The 27,250-nt window shown below is 33.0% G+C and overlaps 1 protein-coding gene across 1 annotated transcript in view; it reads right to left on the reverse strand.

The window, feature by feature from the left end:
- The window catches only part of MACROD2 (mono-ADP ribosylhydrolase 2), a 2,173,194-nt gene that overhangs the window by 70,410 nt on the left and 2,075,534 nt on the right, over positions 1–27,250 (reverse strand). Inside the window, exons 15-16 of the mRNA XM_049774344.1 lie at positions 8,476–8,550; positions 8,141–8,233 (exon numbers count right to left, since the gene is read on the reverse strand). Of these exons, the coding sequence (XP_049630301.1) occupies positions 8,141–8,233; positions 8,476–8,550 (168 nt within the window). The remainder of the gene's footprint in view (positions 1–8,140; positions 8,234–8,475; positions 8,551–27,250) is intronic.

Genomic DNA, 27,250 nt, shown 5'->3' on the forward strand with positions numbered 1-27,250 from the left:
GGCCACACCCATTTGATGCTCAGGGGTTACTCCTGGCTAAGTGCTCAGAAATTGCCGCTGGCTTGGGGGGACCATATGGGATGCTGGGGGATCGAACCGTGGTCTTTCCTTGGCTAGCGCTTGCAAGGCAGACACTTTACCTCTAGCGCCACCTCACCAGCCCAATATTTTTAATATTTTTAATTTTAGTACTGAAATAATATTTTTATTTATTTTGTTTTATAATACTATTGATAATGATTTAGAGGCATATCATAATAATAAAAACAACCCAAATACCCAGATACAGATGAATGGATTAGGAAGTTGTGGTGCGCGTGCACACACACACACACACACACACACACATACACACACACACAATGGAGTACTATACAGCTCTAAGAATGAAGAATCTCATGCAATTTGCCACAACAAAACTAGAGGATATCATGCTGAATGAAAGATATTCAGAAGGACAGATACAGAACGATATCTCTCATATGTGGTGGCCCTCAAATAATATTTTGAATATACACTAGTGTTCTCAGTAGTATAAAGTAATAGCTTGTTGTTTTGATTTGCATTTTCTTGATAATGAGAGATGGCAAGTTTTTTTTTTATATATATACACCTTTGGCAATGTGTATGTATTTTTCAGAGAAAGACGTATCTTTCCAGTTCCTCATATTTTTAGATAGGGTTATATTAGTTTTTTGTGAATTCTTTATGTATTTTGAATATTAGTCCTAGTTTACAGATACTTTACAGGATAAAGTATTTTCTACCATTTGTAGGGTATGTTTGTTTAGTGATAGTTTCTTTTGCAATACAAAAGTTATTTAATACAAATCCATTTGTTTATATTTTCAATGATTTTTAAATACTTGAGTATTTCTATTAAATTATGAACCAACAGTGTTAATATCTCAAAGGCAGCTTGTGTGAAATACCACAAATATGAATGATTCAGAAAGTAAGACCCTAAATAGAATGAGGCTTATTACCCTTTTAAATAAATTTCTTTTATGTTTCTCAAAAGTTGTTTATTATAATTTAATAATTTTGAAATAAAAATTCCAAATGAATAAAAGGCACGATTATTTAATTGGAAAGATTAAAAAATTCTTTATCGTCTGAAATGATGGTACATTTTATAATCTCAGAAATGTAACTACAGCCACAATATATATAATAATAACTGTTGGCATAAAATTGTAGCAAGTAAATTTCAGAGATTTAACAAGAAGTTTCTGCTCAACTCTAACACAGCTTTGAAATTTTATCACTGCCAACTAAACCTGTCAAATAGCTAACGTTGATAAATTTTGCAAGAGGGGAAAAGGGTAAATATGACATTTTACCTTCTGTATACTGTCAGGAAAAATGATCTAAGATATTACAGTGGAGATAAAAGATCCATAGGTGTCCTTTAAGTATGCTGCTAAGTGTTGTCTAATATATTCTGGAAAATTATCTGATCCTATAAGGGTGTTAGTTCTTTAACTATCAACTATGCTATTTTATAAATCTGTAGAGATAAAAATTCATTAATAGTAAAGAAAATGAGATATGTTATAGATACAAAAATAAATTCTGAGATAGAGAAGTAATATGTTTATTATTTCATATAATATGAATCATACTCAAATTTCAGAACTCATGGATGAAGAATGTATTCAGTGAATGAAAAAACAAATTCAGTGTTCTTGATTATACGTATAAATCTCTTTTGAACTATTTTTGCTCTTAACCCACTCTTATTAATTAATAATTTAAACAAAAATTATATGTATTAATTTTATATTCGTATAAAAAAATTTTATCTTTCTAAAAGTTATATTTTGACATTGTTTATATCTAGGGGAAAGAATTAGGGAAAATAATGAGCACAAACAACATACTAGACACAGAGAATACCACTTATAATAACAGCTTGGGGGTTAAAAGGGGGATATGGGGTGCATGCTGGTAACAGGGGTGGAGGGAGGACAACATTGGTGGTGGGAATGCCCCTGATTCAATATCACTATGTACCTAAAATATTACTGTGAAAGATATATAATCCACTTTGATTAAAATTTAAAAAAATTCAGAGAAAAATACTAAAAATTATCCTCACTCTCTAGTGAAGATTGGCTTCTGGAATAGTTAAAGGTAATATACACAAATAATAAGCTGCGAAGCAAGTAAACTAGTCTCATAGGTTGTAAGAAAAATTAAGGTACTAGATGCACAGAGAGTAAGAGAATTCTAATGTTACAGAGAGGAATAAAATCAGTGTCTGGGGACAGAAATGCACAAAAAGAAGTGTCTATTTTTTCTTTGTCTATAATTCTGATAGTTGTTTGCCTCCAGGTAAAACCAAACTCGTAGGCATGTTATAAAGTTAAACTGTAAAAAAAATGGGAAGTTAGAGAAGACAAAAAATATTAAAAAAAAATTTTGGGATACAGTTTGTGTGGAGTTCTAATAGAGAAAGTTTCAAAAATGTCTTTAAATTGGGATGGACTATAAGTTTTGAGTTCTGAACAAGGAGGGACACCATTTTGTAAAGAACACATTTAGGTTTCTCTTAGGTTTTGAACAAGGAAGGATGCCATTTTGTAAGGACCACATGTTGTAAGCTACATGTTAAAGTTTCTAAAGCTTGTTTTCATTAACACTGCCCCAACCTACCTGGCCATACCAGCCAATCATTTTAAAGATCATCAGAAGCTACAACCTCCCTATATCCCTATATAGTCAGATTTATCTCCTTGGGCATGGTCATCTTCTCTGAGAGATGGCCCTGAACAGTCAGAATAGGGCTTGTGGCTGATGGAATAAAGTTTTGTTTAACTTTACTCCGATTGTGAGTCTTGTCCTTTGACTCTGGACCCTAACGTGGACCATTAAATGCAAGCTTTGATTTCAGCATTTACTTTAGCCCTATGTTTCCTTGAGTTTATGGACTTCTGTAGAGAGAAAAGATTGGGTACTCAAGTAGAGGTGTTGGAGTTGCACACAGAGGGAGAGAAGTCAAAAAGTATGGCCAGGACGAGAAGTCAACTGAGTTAAAAGACAAGCAAACAAAACAAAAAAAAAACAAACAAGGAACCTGAAGTGAGAAGAAGTAGTCCACCTCAAATTCTCAGTTCAGAAGTAATAAGTTCTCTCTAACAAGTAAAATGGATATTCACAGCATTTTCCCCTTTAAATCTTACAAAGATGATCACAGGAGGCTAGATGACAGCCACAATTGAGAAGCGTGTTATGTGTTTTATTTATTTATTTATTTATTTATTGCAGAGTTACATAGTGTTTATTTATGTTGAAGAGAACAGTACACTTTAAATTTAAATGTATGAGGGGCCGGAGTCCTTGCACAAGCAGTAGGGCATTTGCCTTGCATGTGCTAACCTAGGATGGGCCACGGTTCTATCTCCCGGAGTCCCATATGGTTCCCTAAGGCAGGAGCGATTTCTGAGTGGATAGCCAGGAGTAACCCCTGAGTGTCACTGGATGTGGCCCAAAAAGCAAAACAAAAAACAAACAAAAAAAACTTTACATGTATGAGATCCAAAATGATAACAATGACTATATTGATATTGTAGTTCAGTTGCATGCACTTGTGAGTATGTGCCATTGCATCGTGTGTGTGTGTGTGCGTATGTGTGTGTGTGTGTGTATGAGAGAGAGAGAGAGAGAGAGAGAGAGAGAGAGAGAGTAGAGAGAGAGAGAGAGAGAGATATGTGGGATCAATTACAGAGCCTCACATATGCAAGGCTCATCTCTGTTGTTGAGCTATATCCTTGAATCTTTGAAAAACTGGTCTCTTTTTTTTAAACAGAGAAACAGGATATTGGGGCCAGAGCAATGGCGCAAGAAGTAGAGCGACTGCCTTGCACACGCTATTCTAGGACAGAACGCTGTTTGATCCCCCAACCCCCCAAGTCAGGGGCTATTTCTGAGCGCATAGCCAAGAGTAACCCCTGAGCACACACTAGGTGTGGCCAAAAAAACAAACAAACAAAAAAAAACCCAACAACAACAACAACAACAAAACCCCCAGGAAATTAAAGTAATAAAAATATATCTGAAATAAATTATCTTTTACATTTATAACTATCCTTTTGTTTCCATATCTATACTCATATATAACCCTATATTGTATAATTTTGAATGGTTGATTCTTTATATGTTGTATACATGTGATTATGCAGAAAATTTTTTAACATTAAGTTTTAAGTTAAGTTGTGTGTTCAATATATTCATTAACAAATACAAGGAGAGTCGGAGAGTGAGTATTGGAGAGTTGGCAGAATACTTGCCTTGCTAGGGCCAACCCAGGTTCAATCCCAGGCTCCCAATATGTCCAAATCTAGGTAGGAGTGATCCCTGGGCACAGAGTGAGGAAAAAGCCCTGAGCACCAATAGGTGTGCCCTGTCCCCCTGTGAAACGCCTTTAGGTTTTGACCTAAAGCCAAAGAATTTCATTAAACCGTTAAAAATGATTCATGAGAAGTAAACATACATTAGTAATTTAACTTATAACCTAAAAAAATTTCTTTAGCTGACAAAATTCCACCCACAGTGATTAGGAGAAAAGGTCAAAAAAGTAAGAAAATGAAAAAAAAAAGTTTAGGATCGTTTATAGTTTATGCTAGAATATGAGCTCCCTTTTGGAGATGGACTAAAATATGGCCTTATTTGGCTATCAAAGGAAATGTTGCTATTTTACTGGATTTTATATTCATTGCAGATCCTGTTGTGACAGTATAAAACTGGACTCATTTAGGGAAAGGCAAAAGGCAATGTGGCTAGATGAGAAAAGCCGCCATATGTGGACCTCACTTTAGGCCTGTTACATTTTTTGTATTTTAGGTTTCCCAGGGACATGCCCATTGTGCTATTGTATAATTTTATCAGCATGAACTTCTGCTGCATATTTTCCCTTTCAAAATGCCTATTTTTGTAGAGCTAACTTCAAAACTTAATGTTGAACATCTGGACTCATACACCAGGGAACCATAGAAGATGCATCATGGAGATTATCTACATTTTCTGTCCTTATAGAATGTTATAAAATGAAAGGAAAAAGGTTCTATATTATTTTCTAGGACTGAAAAAAAATTTTTAGAAAGAAACCACTATCTGTTTTCTTAGATTTTTTACAATAAAAGTGAGTTTGTGTTTCTAAAGCTCTAAAGAAAATTCTTACATATGTAACAGAATATTTGTTTTTGTTTACATATGAGAGTACATCTTTGTATTTTCCCATTAAAATACTTCTTTATATTTTCCCATACAAAAATACCCTGGAACTATTTTATTAAGCATTTTCAAACAAAACATCTAACATGAATTCAAAGGAAACAAAACATTTTAACTAATTTAATTGACTCATTTAAAAATGAATTTTGCAGTTAAACCTGCGTTTGTGACTGAAGACTGAGGTCTGGACAATTAAAAAAAGGTCTTATAAATGAAGCCACCTTCTTTACCTTCTGTTAATTGTTCTAGCTAATATATTACAATGTAAATATCAAACTATCTGGTAAAATTCTACAGAAAATTTAATTTGCAGAAAATGTGTTGTTTAAGGATGACAGCAACTACATAAATACATCAATAAGGCTAATAAGAATACTTGAAAATTCCACAAATGTAATTTCATACCTTTGCCATCAATTTATATGATTATGATAAATAATGAGACCACCAATTGCTTTCCATGTGCCAAGTATTGCTATAATAGCTATGTGTATTAAGGAGTTAAATATTACTACACGCAAGTATGACAGATATTTTGGTTCTATGCCTTTTACAGAGGAGGAAATCAAGGTGAGATATTAACCTTGTCCTAGTCCTTAGGGTTTTTTTAGTTTCCTGCAAGAATCCTGTAGAGAAGGGTGTCCTCAGTCTTTTACAATTGCAGCCCCTTTCTGGGAAAGTATTATGTAGCCCTAGGTATATAGGTATACACGTTAACATTTACTGATAACCATAAATTTAGTTTAAAATGACATTTTAAAATTATTCATAACCTCCACATACTTTAGGGTCAAGATCCAAATTTTAAAAACCTGCATCTCAGAACACCTAGAATCTATATTTCCCTTTTTCCCCTCGGACACTTTTATCTTTTTTTTTTTTTTTTTTGATGTAGCAGAATAGATTTTTACATTTTAATTCTTACTTTGAAAAGAGTATTAGATGAATAAAAAAAAAACCCTGATGCATGTAAAGCCACTTCAGATTCAAACAGAAATATTCAAGCAGAGCAAAGTTAAATATCTATGACAGAGAAGAAAAAGGCAAAACTCAGTTAATTCATGGCCACAGGCCTTATTACTCTCCTACAGTGTTAAGTCAAATTTTAACAAAGAAATTCAACTTCAAAGTTGCTTTATGTCCTTCTCATATGCAGAAGAGGATTGTCTTCTTACAATTAGAAGTGAGCATTTAACTATTCAGTAACCAGAATAGTTAGTGTGAAAGCCCCTGGGAAAAGGGCATTTTCTTTCAGTGCCCTGGATAAATTATACTGGGGATTTTTTGCTGTGTAGCTGTGTAGCTCAAGTTAGAAAAGAAGATATCTGGCTATTGCAGTTTCTTATTTGCTGTCTTGATGTGCAATACACAAAGTAAATAATTTCTGCTACGAATACATTAAACAGGCAAACCGGGCATTGTGTTTTTCATATTTTAGAAGGGCAATTGGAGAGAAATGCTGTGTATCTGAATCTGAAGTAAGAGCTACATCACTTCTCTATTATCATTGTCAGACATAAAATACTCCAAGTACACAATTTATCTGGCTTGCTGGGAACATGCTGTCATAAATCTGAAATAATATTTGCAATAAACAAGGGCTATTTGAAACATAAATGTGGAAGAATATTGTGCAATAAATGCTGTAGAAATTTTAAAAAGATGTAAAAATCACTAAAATGGTTTAGCAATTAAATGGTGTCAATGTTCTTGCCAAGAAGAGTTCATAATTTGGAAGTTGTAGTTATTATTGACCTGATTTTACAATTGAGATCATGTCTTCCTTTTAATTTGAAAACAAAATTGATCACTATGTTCTATAAACAAGACATGTCAGGCTATTACTCTGAAACTGCTTTGCAAAAACATATTTATTTCAGAGCAGCAGGAGTTGTGCTACAACAAACAAATAATTTTACTTCTTAGTTCATATTTGGGCTATTAGAAGATTTGCCCATATTTGAAAATACTTTATTTATTTATAATGATTTAAAAAAACATTTTTAAGGAGATATCTATCATTAATCTGATCTATTAGCTCTAGTCCCAAATGTGGCTTTAAACTTAACCAAGTATTTCTTTCCTTTTTATTTTCAGAAATCACCAAAATGTATCTTTATTCTTAAGAATGTCCAGTAGTATGCTTCCACATTAATAGAAAACACTTAAGATTTAGAGCTTAAGCATACTTTACATAAATTGCTTCTTTCATCACTAACATAAAGGGTGCCAGAATGAAATCAATACAAAAAAGTTAAACTACTTGCTTTAATATCATCTCAGATGTTTTAAAAGACTTTTATACTTCTACTTTATAATAGGTTGTTTTTGTTTTTGTTTTGGGCCACACCTAGCTCTGTTCAGATCTTATGACTGACTCTCTTCTTAGGAATCTGGAGAGGCTCAGAAGACCTTAGGGAGTGCCAGGGATCAAACCCAGTCAAGTGCAAGTCGAGAAGCCTACCAATTCCCTTATAATGTCAATTTCTTTCTTTTGTTTTGTTTTGTTTTGTTTTGTGTTTGGATCACACCCGGTGGCACTGAGGGGTTACACTTAGCTTTATGCTCAGAAATTGCTCCTGGCTGGCTCGGGGAACCATATGGGATGCCAGGATTCTAACCACCGTCACTCTGCATGCAAGGCAAACGTCCTACCTACATGCTATCTCTCTGGCCCCATAATGTCAATTTCTTATAGGCTTTTCTCAATGCAGTAAGTAAAAGTAATTGACTTCTATTTAAATTAATACTAAAATACCTTCATCCTCTTTGGAAAAATAAAACAAGTATAAACTTTTTACAAATTTGGATCTTATTTTACCTTAGATTTTAAAATTCTGTCGTTGAATTCTAGACAAGAATCTCCAGAGACTCTATTTTTGATGGTGTACTTTAGGAATCTTACCTTTTTCAACATCCTTTTCTTCTTGATCATCTGTGAGTTGACTCACTTCTGGTTGTTCCACAATTGTGTCATTGTCTTGGTCTGAAGAAAACTCTTTAAAAAATGAGGTAGAAGATTACTTAGAAATGTTTGCTTGAAAAATATCTAGTGGCTACAGCATAGAATGCTAAAATTCTTTTTACCATTTTCAAATTTCAAAAGACAAAGTAAGGTATTATTGCTAGTCTTTAGTAAGTACTGCCTAAATTATTTAAAACTGATACATATACCACTCATACAAGAATAAACAGCAGAGTTGGTTAAGTTTCAGTACATTCTATGAGAATGAACAGTACCTTCTGTTTCCATATTTGAGCTCTGAGACTCTGCCTCCATTTTCACTTCACTCTTCATTAAATCATTCTCTTGTCCTATTCAGAAAAGTGATTGAAAAATAAAAGAAATATTATATAAATATTATTTAAAGACAACTCTATCCTAAACTTAAAATTTTTCAAAATCTTTCTTCATTTATGGACAGATAGATAATAAGTTTTAATCATGTAAAGAGTAAAAGTATTATTTTGCCAATAATAAAATTAGTGTCAAATATTTTACATGAAACATTCACATAATACTGAGATGTGTTAATTTTTAATATTCCTTTTATGATAATGATATTTTATAGCAATGATTCCTATAAAATTAAGCCTCTACTTATTGTTTTCCTTTCATCAACAACAAAAATGTTTTTTTTAATAATTTTTACTTTGATAATATTCTCACATAATGATTGGATTGCCTAAAAGATAGTTCTGTTAAGATGCCTTCTAACGGGGCCCAGAGAGATAGCACAGCGGCGTTTGCCTTGCAAGCAGCCAATCCAGGACCAAAGGTGGTTGGTTCGAATCCCGGTGTCCCATATGGTCCCCCGTGCTTGCCAGGTGCACCGCCGGGTGTGACCCAAAAACCAAAACCAAAACCAAAAAACAAACAAAAAAAAAGATGCCTTCTAACTATAGAAAAAGTTAGGGGAGAATTTAACCAACTCCTGATTACTCCAAGACCATTACTTCAAGACTCTAACAATGTTTTTTTTTGTTTTGTTTTGTTTTGTTTTTTATCTACATCTCTCTTGGCTTCACTTTCTCTCTCACCTGCATATAATTGAGAACATTTAAGTGTTCATGAGAGGAAATGGGAATCTTCTCATTTTTTCCTAGTTAAAAATATTTTAAGCTGAGTATATTTTATTATTAAGTTATACACCCAAAAAGTCTAGAGCTAGACATGTTAAATTAATAGCACAGAGTAAAATAGAGTAGCTGGAAATTGTTGATTGATTCTATGTTTTATTTTGAGAATTCCATATTTTTTGTTATAATTAAACTATCTGAAGTAGCTTGCTTCCATGAGATAGGTATGCGTTTCGTATGGATATCACGTTATTAATGTACTCCTTTTAGAAAATGGTATAAAAAACAAAATATATTTAAGAAGAAACATCAAGATAGCATATGTTTCACTAGTACTCATGATCCCAAGTGTACTATTTAGTGGAGATCTTTGAAAGCAAACAGGGAGAGAAGGGATAGAGCAAACATTTGTTGACAAGCAATGTGTTTTTGGGTTATTTATTGGCTTATCAAAGATTATAATGAGTAGACCCCTTATTTTTATCTTTCTCTTTAACACAATTATTATTTTTGTTTGTTTTGTTTGTTTGTTTTTGGGTTATACCTGGTGATGCTCAGGGGTTACTCCTGGATCTGTACTCAGAAATCGCTCTCCTGGGTTGCGGGACCATATGGGACACAGGGGGTCTGTTCTAGGTCAGCCGCATGCAAGGCAAACGTCCTACCACTGCGCCACTGCTTTGGCCCCAACACAATTATTCTCTTTAATGACATTTTTATTTTTACCAATCTGTACTACAATCAAAGTACTATAATTTTACAATACATATAATGTGGTTTTATGTAACATAATTCCAAGGTAACACACTACTAGAATACCTAAATCCCTTTCCCAAGTTCACTGTGGCCCCTTCCTTTCAAACTTTTCACCCTATCAACTTTATCATTATGTTGATCCTTTGTTCCTTTGTTGCTACCCTGTTGTCTTAAAGTTCCACATATGAGAGAGATCATTTTTTCTACGTAACCTTTCCTTCTGATTGACTTCACTTAGCTTGATTTCCTCTAGTTTCATCCATGTCAGGGCAGATTGCATGCCTTTTTTAGAGCTATATAGTATTTTATAGTTTATCTACAACACTGCATCTTAATCCACATAATCATACTTAGATATTTGACTAGTTTACCTGTCTTAGTTATTGAAATACAGTTATTCTTAAACCATTGACTATATTACTTTCCTGGGTTTATTATATATAGATAGCAAATATGAAAAAGAATTATTTTTATTCATCAATTCTTCTAGAACTTATTTTTATTATTATTCTTTTAAAATTTTATTGGTTTGGGGTCACTCCCAATAGTGCTCAGCTTTTATTCCTGGCTCTGTGCTGAGGGATCATTCCTGGCAGTTAGAGCTTAATTTTTATTAAAAGGATATGGTAAAATAAACACAATTAATCATTCTAATGTTGAGATATCTGATTATTAATTAAAAACTATTGGTCAAGGATGGAAAAAGCCTGAGAAACAGAGGGATAAATGCCCCCACCCCCAAAAAACATATTTTATCTGAATGGCATTTGCCCCTTCTCCATAAGGGAACACAACTTAGTCCTGTCCACAGACACAAAAGCAGAGGAGTTCAGCCTCTCTGCTTCACACTGATTATCCCCTAATAAAAGTACACCAACACAACATGTAGGAAAACACCACATGCTAAAGACACTATGGGAAAGCATTGCAGAACATACTATGTTTAGGGAATGAAGATGATGGATCTGAAGACCCAACAAGAACCAGCCACCTACATAGATTCTCTGAGAAAAACTTCAGAGAAGAAATTTGGAGAACATTCATAAAATAAACTGAATTGGTTACAAATAAGAATCAAGAAAACATGAAAGTAGAAATAAGAAAGCTCCAAACAAAATATTAGGGCTACAAAATTTGGTAGCTGAAATAAAAACTTCACTGGAAAACCTCACCAACAGAGTAACAACTATCAAAGACAGAGAGTGTGACCTGAAAGATGAGATGCATAACAAGTCCATACAAAAGAGGCTGACAAAGAGCCTTACAACAAATGATCAGATGATGGAAAAAATCTTCAAGGATTCTGAACAGATAAAAATAAAGTTCTGCAATAAACTTAATAGAAATAACATAAGAATTATTGGATTCCCAGTGACCCAGGAAGGAAATATCTATGAAAAAAACAGTCAAGTACATCATTGCAGAAAAACCAATCAAATACTACATGTCCAAAGAATACCAACTAAAAGAGATCCAAAGGAAAAAAATCCAAGGCACATTCTAGTCACAATGACAAATTCACAGATAGGAATTGAGTATCAAAGGCAGCAAGATCAAAGAAGGGAAACTATGTATAAAGGAGCATCCTTAAGGTTATAGAAGTTTTGTCAAAAGCAACTCTCAAGGCCTAAAGGCAGTAGTGGGAGATAGTGACAAAACTCAATGAAATGAGTGCTATGTCAAGAATATACTATCCAGCCAGACTTACTTTCAGGTTTGAATGTAAGGAAAGATACACAGCTTCAGAGACAGACAAAAGCTTAGGAACTTTACAGACTCAAAACCAACCTGAAAAGAACTGAAAGCAGACCCAAGAAACACACCAAACTCTTACAAAAAGATGACCATACATCCCTTGACAATCATCTCTCTCAATGTCACTGAATTAAGAACACCATTTAAGAAATGCAGAATGGCAAAGTGTATTAAAATGTTAAATCCAACATTTTTCTGCCTCCAAAAAATAAATTTGAATTGTCTGAACAAACACAGACTCTAAGTTAAATGTTGGAGAACAACCATTCAAGAAAACAACTCGAGTTGTTTTGAGGAGTGGCCATACTTATATCAGATGACACAGATTTTAGACTTAAAAATATGATAGGGACAGAAATGTACACTTCTTGATAATAATAGGATATGTGCAGTAGGAAGAAACCATGTTCCAAATGAGGGACCAAAAAATATTTATAACAATTGATGACAGATCTGAAGAAAGACATCAATAGCAACACAATCATATTAGGAAAATTCAACCTGCCCTATCACACCTTGATAGGTCAACCAAGCTAAAACCCAACAAGAATATCCTAGCTCTGAAGGAAGAAATGAAAGAGAATGGATTAGTACTTCCAACTGGATACACTTTCTTCTCCAATGTACATGGGTCATTCTCCAAGATAGACTATATGCTACATGCTGGTTCATAAAATATACCTCCATAAAATCAAGAGAATAGAAATGTTAAAAACTACTATCTCAGATCATCAGCACTGAAATTAGAGGTAAATCACAAACAAATACAGAGAAAAACTAACAATTGAAAATTAAACAACTTACTACTGAATAACCAGTAGAACAGAGATGAAATAAAAAAGGAAAACAAAAGATTTAAAATAGAGAATGAAGACACAAATTATCAGAACCCATAGATCACTGCAAAAGTGGTATTAAGAGGAAAATTTATAGCTTTACAAGCATTCATCATGAAGAAAGAAGGGCCTTCAGAAATAATCTAATGGCACAGCTTAGAAATTTGGAAAAAGAACAACAAATTAAACTAAAATAGGCACACAGAAAAAAATAATATAGCTCAGAGCAAACATTAATGAACTGGAAATACAAAAAAGCAATCCAAATGATCAATGAAAGCAAGAGTTGGTTCTGTGAAAAATAAATAAATTGACAAACTATTAGACAAACTTACAAAGAAAGGGAGAGAGAGAAACTTAATAAACTAAATTAGAAATGAAAAGGTGGAGATTACTACAGATACTACAGAAATTAACAGGCAATTGGAGATTACTTTGAGAAATACTATGCCATAAAACATGAGAACCTGGAAGAAATGGATAAAATTCTTGGACTCTATAACTTCCCATGATTAAACTAAAATGACCTTGCATATCTTAACAGACCTAACATAATTGAGAAAATCAAAATGGCAATTAAAATTCTTCCCAAATCAAAAGCCCAAGCCCAGGTAGATTCACTAGTGAATTCTTTTAAACCTTTCAAGAGGACTTACTGCCAAAATTTTTCAGGCTTTTCCAGGAAACTGAAGAAAAAAAATGCTCCCAAATAGTTTTTTTCTTTTTCTTTTTTTTCTTTTTTTTTTTTTTTTTTGGTTTTTGGGCCACACCCCGTAACGCTCAGGGGTTACTACTGGCTATGCGCTCAGAAGTCGCTCCTGGCTTGGGGGACCATATGGGACGCCGGGGGATCGAACCGCGGTCCGTCCAAGGCTAGCGCAGGCAAGGCAGGCACCTTACCTCTTTGCGCCACCGCCCGGCCCCAAATAGTTTTTTTCGAAGCTAGTATTTCCTTGATACCAAAAGCAGACAAAGATGCCACAAAAAGCAGACAAAGATGCCACAAAAAGAGAACTACAGACCAATATCTTCGATTAACACAGATATAAAGGTCCTCAACAAAATTCTAGCAAACAGAATCCAATGTTTTATCAAGAAGGTCTTAACACCATAACCAAATAGGATTCATCCCAGTGATACAAGGATGTTTTATCATATGCAAGTTAATCAATGTCATATACCACATCAACAAAAGGAAAAATAAAAACCATATAATCATATAAACAGATGCAGAGAAAACATTTGATAAGTATCAACACCTGTTCATGATAAAACTCTCAATAAGATTGAAATAGAAGGAACTTTCTTCAGTATAGTCAAGGCCATTTACCTCAAGCCATAGCAAATTTTAGAGAAAGTCTTTTCTCTAAAATCTGGTACAAGTCTTTTCCCTCTCATCACTACTATTTGACATAGGAGGCACTTGCCATAGCAATTAGCTAAGTAAAAAACATTAAGGTCATTTAGATAGAAAAATATTTACCCACATTCATCTAAATAGGGGCTAATATCCAAGATATACTAAGTACTACTAGAATTTAACAACAAAAATGACCTAAACCCATCAATAAATGGAAAGAAGAGATGAATAGACATTTTCTCAAAGAAAAAACAAAGATTGCCAAAAGGCACATGAAAAAGTGTTCAACATAACTAATCATCAGGGAGATGCAAATCAAAACAACAATGAAGTATCATTTCATGCCACAGAGTCTTGCACACATTACAAAGAACAAGAACAACTAGTTGCTGGTGTGCATGTAGGGAGAAAAGAACTCATTCACTGCTGGTGGGAATGCTGTCTAATCTATCTTTTCTAGTAAACAATATGGATATTCCTTAAAAAACTGGAAAGCGAGTTCCCATATGATCCACTCCTAGGGATATACCCTAGGACCACATAAAAAGAATACAAATATATCCTCTGCACCTTTATGTTCATTGCAGTGCTATTTACAATAGCCAAATTTGGAAACAACCCAGATGCCCAACAACAGATAAGTGGCTAAAAAAACTGGGATACATTTACACAATAGAACACTATGCAGTTATTACGAAAAAAATGAAGTCATAAAATCTGCCAATACAGGGATTGAAATGGAGACTATTGTACTGAGTGAGATGAGCCAGAGGGAGAGGGATAGACATAGAGTAGTCTCACTCATCTATGGGATATAAGAAAAATAATAGAAGTATGGTAATATTATCCAGAGACAATAGAGCTGAATGCCTCAAGGACCAGCTCATGTAATGGAGCTTGCCACAAAGAGGGGTGAGTGCTGCTAGAACTCTAATCACAATGACAACTACCATAACAATGTTAGTGAGGGAGAGAGGCAGAATCGGAGATAAATGGGGTGAGAAGATTGCACTGTAGAAGGATGGTGTACATTCTATGACTAAAACCTTAGTATAAAAATTTTTGTAAATACCTTGATTAAATAAAAAATCAGTAATTTATTAACTATTTTCAAAATAAAATATAATAATAATAATAAAAGTCTATCAAACACTTTTCAATAACTTCCATGGCTTCTAAAATTTAAAGACAAGCTAAATCACCATGATTCTACAAAATGTTTATTTCTTCTATCTGTCAGTTCTAAAACATTTTCTTTATTCAGATGTACATATCTACTGGAGTTGTAATTTTCTTCTCTTATAATCTGTCTTTTAGATTGTTAGTACAAATAGCTTTGAAGAAACTTGGATTTGATTAAATACTTTTTCCTGCTAATGAATTTCAGTCATTCTCATTTTTCTTTACTGCTACTTGAAGTTAGGTTGATGCACAAACAATATTGAAATTACTTGAATGTTCTAAAATGTAGTTAGTAATTTTAAATAAGGCCGAATATCTATTTATGATAATTACCAAAATGGGGATAGAAATAATATATCTCAACATAGTAAGAGCTGTTAATGGAGAAATCTACTGCTTATACCATACTTAATGGTGAAAACAGAAAACTTTTTTCTAAGATGAAGCTCACTCAAGGATGTCAACACACACCATCATTATTCTATATAGTACTACAAATACTAGTCTAAAAACTATATAATAAAATACATACCATGATGACCCATTTGGAAAATCCTAAAAAACACCAGTAAAATTCTAGATAAAACAACAAAGGAAAATAATAGAATGGCAAGCTAGAATCTATATACAAAAATATTTCAATATTCCTATGCTATCAATGAACTACAAGAAAATATTTTAATCTTATTTAGAATTGCATTAAAGAATTGGGCATGAAGAATGTTAAATGCTAGGCCATAGAAAACTAAAAGTCATGAATTAGGAGTATATCAGATGCAGAAATTGAAAAGTTATTTGATAGTCACAGATCAGAAGAAAGTGATATTGTTAGACTGATCACCCCAAAGCTTATTTAGGTAAAATGCAATCTTTATAAAATTTTTCCAAGGAGATTTATCAAGGAAGTTTACAAATCATTACTGAAATTGTATATAATTACAAAAGACCGTGAATATCAAAAGCTAAAAAGAATGTAGGCATTATGTGCCCAACATCTAACTATACTACTCATTTATCATAGTCAAAACAAATGATATAGAAATAAAATAGACACACAGTGGTCATAGAGATAGTATAGCAGGTAAGCCTTGCACCTGGATGACTGAATTTTACTTTTGGCTCTCCATAAACTCTGCCTGGAGTAATTACCTGAGTTCAGAGTCAGGAAGAATTCTTGAGCATTGCTGGGTATGGCCCCAAAACAAGCAAAAAAAAAAAAATTTAGAGACACTGGTCAATGGATAAAGTAGATAGTCAAGAATTAAATCCTCACACAGGTGGAAGTTTATAACAAAGGAGTTAGAAACAACCTGGGGAAAGGAGAGTTTCTTAAGGAAATGTAATTGAATAAACTGGTAGCTAAATGCAAAAGAATAAAAACAAATCATTACATTATAATAAGAACAAAATTAATGCCAAATGGATCAAAGACCTAGATAACAAGGCCAAGCATAAACCATACTGAAGAAAAGAAGCAAAACACTCCATGATACTAACTTTAGGAATGTCTTTTGTGATTTGACTCCAATGGTAAAGAAAACAAAAGTAAAAAATATATAAATGTCATTATATCAAAAAAAATACTTTACACAGCAAAGAGAATATTATTAAAATGAAAATACATCCCACTGCTTGGGCATATTCACACCACAGACATCAGTTAATCTCTAATATACAAATCTTATAAGTTACAAAATTTATCAACTACAAAAAAATATCAGCATCAAATAATTTGGAGAAGAGATGAACAGGCATTTCAGCCAAGAAGACATTTGGATGGTCAACAGTATATAAAATAATGCTCATTTTTATATTTCAGCAGGAAAATGCATATTAAAATAATAATGAGTAGGCCGCCTGGGATGACCACTTAGTCCAGGGGACCGAGATCCCCCCACACCAGGCGGGTCTTCAGGGCCACCACGCCTGGTTAATCGGGCCTTGGGGGGAGGGGGTGAGAAATTCCTCCCTATGCAACCAAAAACTACAGAACCGCGGGGGCCATGCGCACTTTATGTATTAAGAGTATTCCTTATCCTTATGCTATGTTTTGCGTATCCAGAATGTTCATTTTGTATTCTGCCCTTTCCTACTCCTACAAAGCTATTTTTTACTCCTTAACTCTCTAACTCCCCCCAATCGTCACTAACCTACATTACTCATTTTAACTTCAGTACTGTAGAATCCTAATCACAGACCAAAGCCATGCATTGTGTGTAACAACCCCAAACTGTTTCAAGATACATACAATGGACACGTATTTCTTTAAAATATTTTGTGGTTTTTCTCTGACAGCTATAATTCTAACTAAATGTTGTCTTATACAGTGACGATTCTAACCACTTTTTATCTTCTCTTTATGAGCTGTTTAACAAGGAATTTTGGTGAAAAAGTCCCCCAGTTTAATGCTTACGATTGAACCATATCATGGGAATCAGTTGGACTTGTTCTTATGGCCCCCATATGCGCCAATTACACCACGTGGCATTGCTCCTTTTTTGCATAGGCACATTAAAATGGGAAAATACTATACATACAAATAAGATCCTATCTAATAAAGATTGGAACACACAAATCTTGTAGTGCAAAGGGACCTTACACCCTGAACATTGACATAACGACCTGGCACAGACCTCAGAAGAAAGGGCATTTTCCATTCACCCCTGAACCAGGGAAGCCATCCACGAAATATCCAGGCTTGTCTATAACACCCCCTGGAAGCAATCCTCTACCATGGAAGACCCTACACTGCTCAGACATCGACCTGCACAAAAGAGACTTCCCTTAACACTGAGAAGACTTAACAACAACAACGAACTGCTTACAGGACAGGGCTCCCTGCATTGCCCTATGATTGTGAGGTGAAAGGAGAGGATGCTCCACATCCTGACTTCAATGTATGATATGCAGATTCCAGGATCTTCAATACAGAAACATGATACCAACAATAGAGACTGTGTGAAAAATAAAAGTGTGTTGGCACTACAGACAATGTCTTGGATTGGACAATCTAGCTTGCCTGGAGCCTAGAGTTGGTCTTATGCCAGGAAACTTCAGGGGTAGGGTCTCTTTGTATTTAGGCCAAGGTTATTCCTTTCCATGCCCCTCATATTTTGGTGGGCCTATGCAAACAACAATTGCCACTCTAACACCATTTTTACTGTGCTCCTTTGACTCTAATCCTTAAAAAGAACCCACTTAAAATTTGAAGTTAACTTAAGCTAATATGCATGTACATGGAAATGTAAAAAATACTATGCCTCTAATGTTTAAGGAGTTGCGTAAGTTTTATGGCTTTAGATTGCGTTGTGTGCTGTTAAGAAATATTATAATGTGTTACAATCTGGGGACTTGAGGGACAAAGTAATTGTACATGGATTCTGTCTTATTTATCTTAATATTCTTTGGCTGAAATTTCAAAGTTAAGATATCAGCAAGGGGACTTCTGAGAATTATGTTATGGGTGATTGTCCTTCCACTGTAACTTTACCTTGTCCTCTTTCTTTGCATCTTTGTTCTCATAATTAAAAATAAAAAAAAAGTGAAAAAAAAAGAAAAAAAAATAACAATGAGACACTTGTTAGAATGGCCTACATTAAAAAGGCTAAACAAAACAAATAATACCAGTTTGTGAGAGTATAAGTTGGTCCACTCTCTATTTTGGAAATTTCTCAAATTATTAACACGTTTACCAAATAATCTATAAATTTCAGTCCTAGGTAACTATACAAACAATGCAGAAATTCTAATTAAAATTTTATACACATTTCTGTTCATTGTTACAATATGGAAGCAATACAAATGCCCAATAACAGACAAGTGCATAAAGATGTGATTTATATAAATATATATATATATATATATATATATATATATATATGGGACTTGCCTATAAGCAGATAAAATCTTGCTTTTTGTAACAATATATACATTACTTATGCTAAGTAATATTTCAGAAGAAATAAGACTGATACTAAATAATCACACTTGTATGTGAAACCTAAAGAAGCAAAGCCAGGTAATCAAAAAAGACACCTGAAAACAAGATATTGTGCTTTGATTTGAGGTTTCCGGAACAGAGAGTAAAAGGAGATAAATGAAAGTGTGTCAAATAGACTGAGATAGAGACATTGGTACTTTGGTGGTTGGTGTGTTACGGTAAAAAATCTTTAGAAGATGATTACTTTTACTTTATATCATTAAAATAATTGTCTTGAAAGTCAATACTACCTCAATAATAATTGATTTTTAAAATTATTAAATTTTATTTTAGTAAAAATTAATAAATGTACATTTGCATTTATTAATGATGGGTTTATTATGAGAACTGCTGAATATGCACTTCTTTATTTATTTCTTTCTTTAAACTTTTTTTTTTTTTTGCCACATTGGGCTGACATCAGGGATCCACCTGGTTCAGTGCTCAGGGATAACTCTTGGTGGTACCCATGGAATGTTAAGTATGCCAAGATTCTAACCAAGTTGATGTGGCTATTGATGTATAGTAGACAAGCACTTTAACTTTTGTATATAATCTAGTCCAGCCTATAGTCTTTGTTTGTAAAAATTTCTAGGTTACAACCTTTACTTTAGAAGCAATATCCTATAAGATAGAAATATATCTTCAAATAATTGACCCTTAGAATATACCAGGACTAATATCAATTCTGTGATCATATAAGACCCTCCATCTTTACCCCTTTTTTATTTGATCAAATATAGGTCAACAGAAGAGTTTTTGCTCATGACATTAAGGATACTGGGGGAATTTATGCATCAAATTACTGAAGGTAGATGGTATTGTTGAAATCATAGCTGATGATAAAAAATGATGCTAGTCTGATCTGATACAAGAAAAGAGCAGGATGAAAGGCTCAAGTGATTCTCAAGTCAGCAGAGAAGAGGCATATTGCATAGGCTGTGAACCCAGCAAGGAGAGTGGCAGAGAAAGTGAATATGACTACAACTCACTATCTTGCCCTGGACTGAATCAGAGACATTTATTTGCAATAAATTTACCTCTGTGTTATTTCTTGGTTCATGGAAATATTTTCTTGAAATAAAAAAAAATATTTCCCTAATTTTTCTTTACTTTAATAAAGTATGGGAAAAGAAATGAGTGACATTGCTTTGAAATTCAAATAAAGTCAGAAATTGGCATATCACACAAAAGAAAGGAAATGTGAATTTCTTGTTCTGTGGCCAGACCTGCTATGTCTTAATGATGATCCCAGGACCATCTTCTCTTAAGTGCACTTAACTCTCTACTGGACTTTTTGCTTTCCTGACCCCATGGGGCTAATCTTATATTTGGTTCTTCACATATAATTCCATTCACTATCTTCTTTTCTAATCAATACCTCCTGGCAGAGAAAACTAAAGAATATAAAGAATCTCACAGTTTATATGTTTATAATATTATATAGTGAACTCAATTGTCCATACTAATGGCAAGGAGCCATTAGAACAGAAAATTCAAAATCCATTCATGTTTCTTTCAAAATACATCACATGATTGTTTCCTGCAGCCCTGGTAATTAAGTGTGGCTCAAGCAAATGCTTTAATTAATTGGCATAAAAAGTGGTCTGAGAACATGAGTTTGGAGTTAAATGTTTCTAAAGCATAAATATGAACTCACTTTGTAAATAAACTGTTTCTGAAAAATAGCAACATCTTTACAGTATTCTGTTTGTAGAATATAAATTGCCCAAATGACCTAAAAATGCTTTGTTTTTATGCTAGATGCTGGTTTAAAGTGGATAGAAATTGTATTCCTTTTGTTAAATCTAAAACTTGAGTTTGATTAATATTCAAAATTTACTTTGACTATGTCTAAAATACCCTAGATTAAACCACCTCAAATTAAAAGTGTAAAAGTTACACCTTATTTAGTGTAAATCTGGTTTCCTTTTAGCATTCCTTTATCTTATTCCAAGGCAATAACATTTAATTTCCTAATATAAGCATTTGCACTTTTTGTAGCTTAAAGGAAAAGTAGTAATTTTTAGAGAAACACTGAGAAGGACGTATATCTCAGAATTATATATAATTTATAAAGCAAGGAATTGCAACTGTAGTAAGCTCTCTCATTTGTGAATGTGTTTATATATATATATAAGTGTATGGATGGATGTATAGAATATATCAGAACTCATATGCATATCAAACAAATGTTGATATATTATAAAATATTAAAATAGATTGTGAGACAAATGTGAGCTGATATTTTGATTTTTATACTTTTTATATTTTTATTAACAATTTCTTATCACATTTTATCAAAATACATTAATTAAAATCATTACGTTCCATTTATGGAGAAGCTTTTGAACATTTCTCCATTACCATATCAAAATAAAAATTTCTGTAAATGCGAATTTCTATTTTTTTGTAAATATTAATTTAGAAAAAATTCCTTAAGTGTAAGTGTCATATCTTTAGTGGCTTATTTCTGTTAGACTTTATCAACATTGTTGATGGGAAAGTTATGGTATTTAGTTTCCCACAAATAGAGTATATGTTGATGCCCCATTCATACTAATTTGTTGTATTCTCAATCATACTTAAACAATTTGACATTCAAAAGGAGAAGACATTGAATTCATGTTTTATGCATTTTAAGTAATTACATCTATTATGCTCTTTGTGAATTATAATTAAGCTATTTGCCAACTTTCTTGTTTCTTTCTTATTATATTATGTAGTTTTTTTAATAAGAAAATTATCATTTATACTGAAATATTTTCTTAGTAGCTTTTCTTTAGAATTTAAGTATAAATTAGAATATGGAAATTTAGGCACTTCTTCCCTAACATATATTTGCATATCTACACTGTTAAAAACACATAAATGCATTTAATCATGCATAAATGTATAAAAACAATTCAAAAACTTTACATCAAAATTTAAGAATATGCCTTCTCCTTTTATCAAGTATTTTTTATAGTTTGAACTCAACTTATTTTTCCAAGTGGACAACTAGTTGTTCTGATATCCTTTGCTAATTCATTTGCTATTAAAATGGCAACCTAACTATGTACTAAAATTCTAGATTTACTTACTATTTGGTTCTATTGCTAAACTCATTTTTTTCAAAAGCACCATGTCAGTTTTTAGTCTATTCTGTCATTGATTGATATTATCTGTGAATTACCCATTGCACTACCAATAGAATCCTTTTGAGAGATGGAAGATGGCTATACTTAGCAATGCTCAGGTATTAATCCTGGAGAGACTCAAGGTAACATGTGGTTCCAGGGCTTGAAACTGATCTTCCTTGTGCAAAAGGCAAACACTTTACCCATTACATTTACTCTTCAGATTTGTAATAGGATTTGATTTGTATTTACCTTGCCATATCTTTTGACATATAAAAGCTCATCATTGTTATATATCACCTACATTGATTTTTTATCTACAAAAGAATGACAAACTCATCTCCCTCAATTTTTTTCTTGATTTTATTCAAATTTGTACTAGGTATCCATTGATTTGTTCTGTAATTCATCTATAATATAGCTTTTTATTGTACCATGTGAATCACAAAGTTGCAAAGTTATTTATGATCAAGTTTTAAGTGTACAATGGTCCACAACATGAATCCTTCATCAATATCTATTTTCCTTCTCCAGTGATCCCAGTTAAATTACTGCCCCACCCAGCCTGCTCCTATGGCAGATACTATTTTATTTTTCTATTTTCCTATTTCCTATTTTTCTATTTTCTATTTAAGCATTATGGTTTATATTTCTATAATTGGTGCATATCCATTTGCCTCCTTTTAGCACCTAGTTCTTTTCTAAAATGACCACCCCCTCTATCATTGTCATAGTGGTCCCTTACCTGGCCTGTCTCCTCCCACAATAGTGGCAAATTTTCTACTATAGTTCAATTCTCTTTATTCTACGATTGCCATTGGATATTAATTTTTCTCTAACAATGTTTATCATATCTATCAATGAGTGACGTTATTCTATATCTGTCTCTTGTACTCTTATTCATTTCACTCAGCTTGATACTCTAGATCCTACATGTACCATAAAATTGCATGACTATCTTTCTTATGACTGAGTAGTATTCACGTGTCTATGTTCTATAGCTTCTGGGGAGAAGAGATGAACAGAAACTTCCTCGAAGAAGAAATAAAAATGGCCAAAAGACACATAAAAATGCTCTATACACTAATAATCATAGACTTGTAAATCAAAATAACAATGAGATATAACCTTCTACTGGAGAGGTAAGCACTCACTGAAATAACAAAAGCAACCAATTTTGCATGAAGGTGTGGAGAAGGGACTATGTTGGGAATGTCAGTTGGTCCAGCCTTTTTGGGAATATAATATGGGCATTATCAAACAACTGATTTTTCATATGACTCAACCATTACACTCCAGATATTGACCCAGGAGTCCTAAGTCACAAAGCAGAAAAGTTATTTGAAATACTATTCATAATAGCCCAAATCAGAAACAACTGAACTACACAATATAGCCTTTTTAAGCCTTTACTATTTCATTGAAAGTAATTTAACCTCAAGTGTTTTCACACTCAATAATATTACCAGATTATATTTACTGTCCTATTTAAATCTGTCATCTCATTTGATCGATTTTCTTTTTTTATTATACTTCTACTTTTTTTATTACTATTTATTGAGTATACCATCATATTTTATATAGTTCTGGGAAAATTGAGAAAGCAATGCATCTTGCATAAACCTTATTTATGATTTAATTCTTTGATTACTGTAGAATATTTAGATAGTCTTAAAGGAAACATACCTATCAGCTTTCATAGCAGAGTAGAATATTTTTGATGACTTTTATAAAATCATGGTATACAACATTGCTTATTATCCATCACAATATTTGTTTGTAGACTCTGAAATTAATACTTAAGGCTTTATTCTCTTCATTTTATACTTCCTTGCTTCCTCCCCTTTTCCTTTATCATTTATACATTTCTATAATAATGCAATATACAGAAAAGCAATATAGATGTATATAAATATATAGATAGTATATGAGAAACTTTCTCTGAGCTAGAGAGTGCATCCTAAAGGTCTAGTACCTGGAAGTACTAGCTAGAAGAGATCCAACATTTTTTTGCTATGAAGTACTTTTAAATGAAGGTAGTCATTTTTTAGACATAATGCTAAGCATAATTTAAATATTGGACACTGTTTTTCATCTCTAAAAAGTTCACTTGGGTCTTTCCAATTGGGCAATTCTGTTTTATTTTGTTTTGAGGATACAGTTCATGATACTCAGAGGTTATTCCTGGCTTTGCACTCAGAATCTACTCCAGGTGGTGCTCAGAGAACCATATGAAATGCTAGGATTCTCTACTCACTGTACTATTTCTCTTCTCCTCCTTTGGATACTTCTTCAGTTTTTAGAAGGAAACAATTTGGTGGTGGGGGGTCACACCAAACAGTACTCAGGGATTATTCCTATCTCTATATTCAGAAATCGCTCCTGGCAGACTCAGGCGACTATATGGGATGTCGGAATTCGAACCACTGACTTTCTGCATGAAAGGCAAACACCTTACCTCCATGCTATCTCTCCGGCCCCAGGAAGAAACAATTATAACAACTTGAATTTTGCTCTAGAAAATTAATATGCCATTTGTATTATTTCTAGATAGATTCATCTAGCATTATATTCTCTATAGGGCATACATTGTTTACAAAAGTAGAAATGAGTCTAGTTATTTTTTTTTACATTCTAGGTATTAGCAAGAATTTTACATTTTGTTTTAATTATTATATAGACAGCATGATTAGTTTACCATTCATAATTATAGCTCTAATATTCAGGTCAAACAAATGTACTCTTCTTGACTATTTGTTGATTTTTCATATTATCTTATTTATTCATTTAAAAAAAATTCTAACTCATGCTGCACATTACATTTAACAAATGATTTATGTAAATTATTTCAAAGCTAAAACACTTTTTTATCCAGTACATTTTTAATTTGTTTTTTTTTTTCCCACAGGTGCTCAGGAAAGTATTTTTCCAAATATTTTTAGGAATTCAAAGAAATAAAAAAGTTTTATATAAGTCTTTCAGAGGCTAAACTACTCTTGATACATTTTTTCTCTGAAAGGGTAGTTATACATTTTAGAGAATTAAGCAAAACAAACAAACAAACAAACAAAAAACAACCAGAGGATTGACCAATATCACTTGATCTTTACAGCAAACAGATTCTCTTCAGATACCTTTTGCAGAATACACAACAATATAAAATCAAAATAGTTTCAAATTCTGGACCAGATGTCTGAATATATTATATTTCCCCCAAGATCTAGTTTAACAGTTCTGCACTAGCTTGTTATGACTCTGATCTCTCAAAAACAGACTAATACTTTTTGTCTAGCTGTTAAATTTTCATGAGAGTTATAGTTTAATTATTTAATTTTTAATTGTTTAAAAAGTGTCTCCTCATCATGATAACATCTCTAATATAGCCCTAAGTGGTAAAAGCCAAAAACTTTATGTAGATTTAAAAATGTATTTTAAACAATTATTCCATCATCTTCATCCATGTAATGAGTTTCTTTATTAACTGCCCTTTCCAACTGTGTCTTCATAGCCTTGAATTATCCCTTCATAATATATAATTAGATAAAACTACATAATTATTCCTTCATATATATGTGTTGTATTTTTCACAGATCCTCTTGTTGTTATTCCCAATCAAAAAATCTGATTATTTCATAAATAAAAACCTCACTAATTGTTAATGGACTAAACTCTCCCATTAAAAGACACATAGTAGAGAACTGGATTAGAAAACATAAACCAGATTTTTGCTGCCTACAAGAAACACACCTACAAGTACAAGATAGGCACAGGCTTAGAATAAAAGGATGGAAATCAATTATCCAGGCCAATGGAAATAAGAAAAAAGCAGGGACAGCCATTCTGATATCAGACCAAATTGCATTCAATCTTAAGAAAGTGATCAGAGACAAAGAGGGTCACTACTTACTGATCAGGGGAACACCAGACCAAGAATTGCTAACACTGGTTAATATCTACGCACCTAATGCAGAGCCAGCAAAATATGTACGGCAACTGATTGCAAAACTGGAGAAACACATGAAAGGAAATGTGATAGTAGTTGGAGATCTTAATACTCCACTACACCACTGGACAGATCCACCAGACAGAAAACTAACAAAGAAATAAGAGCCCTAAATGAAAAACTAGAAGAACTAGGACTAATAGACTTATATAGGGCCCTCCACCACCAGAAAGCAGAATACACATTCTTCTCAAGTCCACATGGAAACTTCTCCAGAATAGACCATGCCTTAGGATGCAAATATAACCTGCATAAAATCAAAAAGTTAAGGATCATTAGAAGCACTGTCAGATCACTATGCAACAGAGGTCAAAATTGACTGTAAAAAGAAGCAATGGAGAAAATCCAACACCTGGAGATTAAACAACATGCTGCTCAAAAATAGCTGGATCAAAGAGGTACTCAAGGAAAAAATAAAAAGATTTCTTGAGACAAACGACAATGAAGAAACAACTTGTCAAAACTTGTGGGACACAGCAAAAGCAATAATCAGGAGGAAACTCATAGCAATACAATCCTATGTCAGGAAAGAGGAAAATGACAAAATTAGCAGCTTAAAGGACCATCTTAAGGAGCTGAAACAACAGCAACAAAGAAACCCAAACACAACTAGAAGACACAAAATAATAAAAATCAGAGCAGAAATAAACAACATAGAAACTAAGAAAACAATACAGAAAATCAATGAGACCAGGAGTTGGCTGTTTGAAAGAATAAACAAGATAGACAAACCACTGGCAAGACTCACCAAAAAAAAAAAAAAAAAAAAAGAGGAAAAACACCCAAATAAGCAGGATCACAAATGAAAGGGGGAGAGATTACAACAGAACCCCAAGAAATCCAACACATCATGAGGACATATTATGAACAACTATACTCAGTTATACCCAGAAGAAAGTGACAGATTCTTGAAAAAATACCAGCTTCCAAGACTAGAAAAGGAGG

This window comes from Suncus etruscus, chromosome 6, assembly GCF_024139225.1.
Source record: "Suncus etruscus isolate mSunEtr1 chromosome 6, mSunEtr1.pri.cur, whole genome shotgun sequence".
NCBI lineage: Eukaryota > Metazoa > Chordata > Mammalia > Eulipotyphla > Soricidae > Suncus > Suncus etruscus.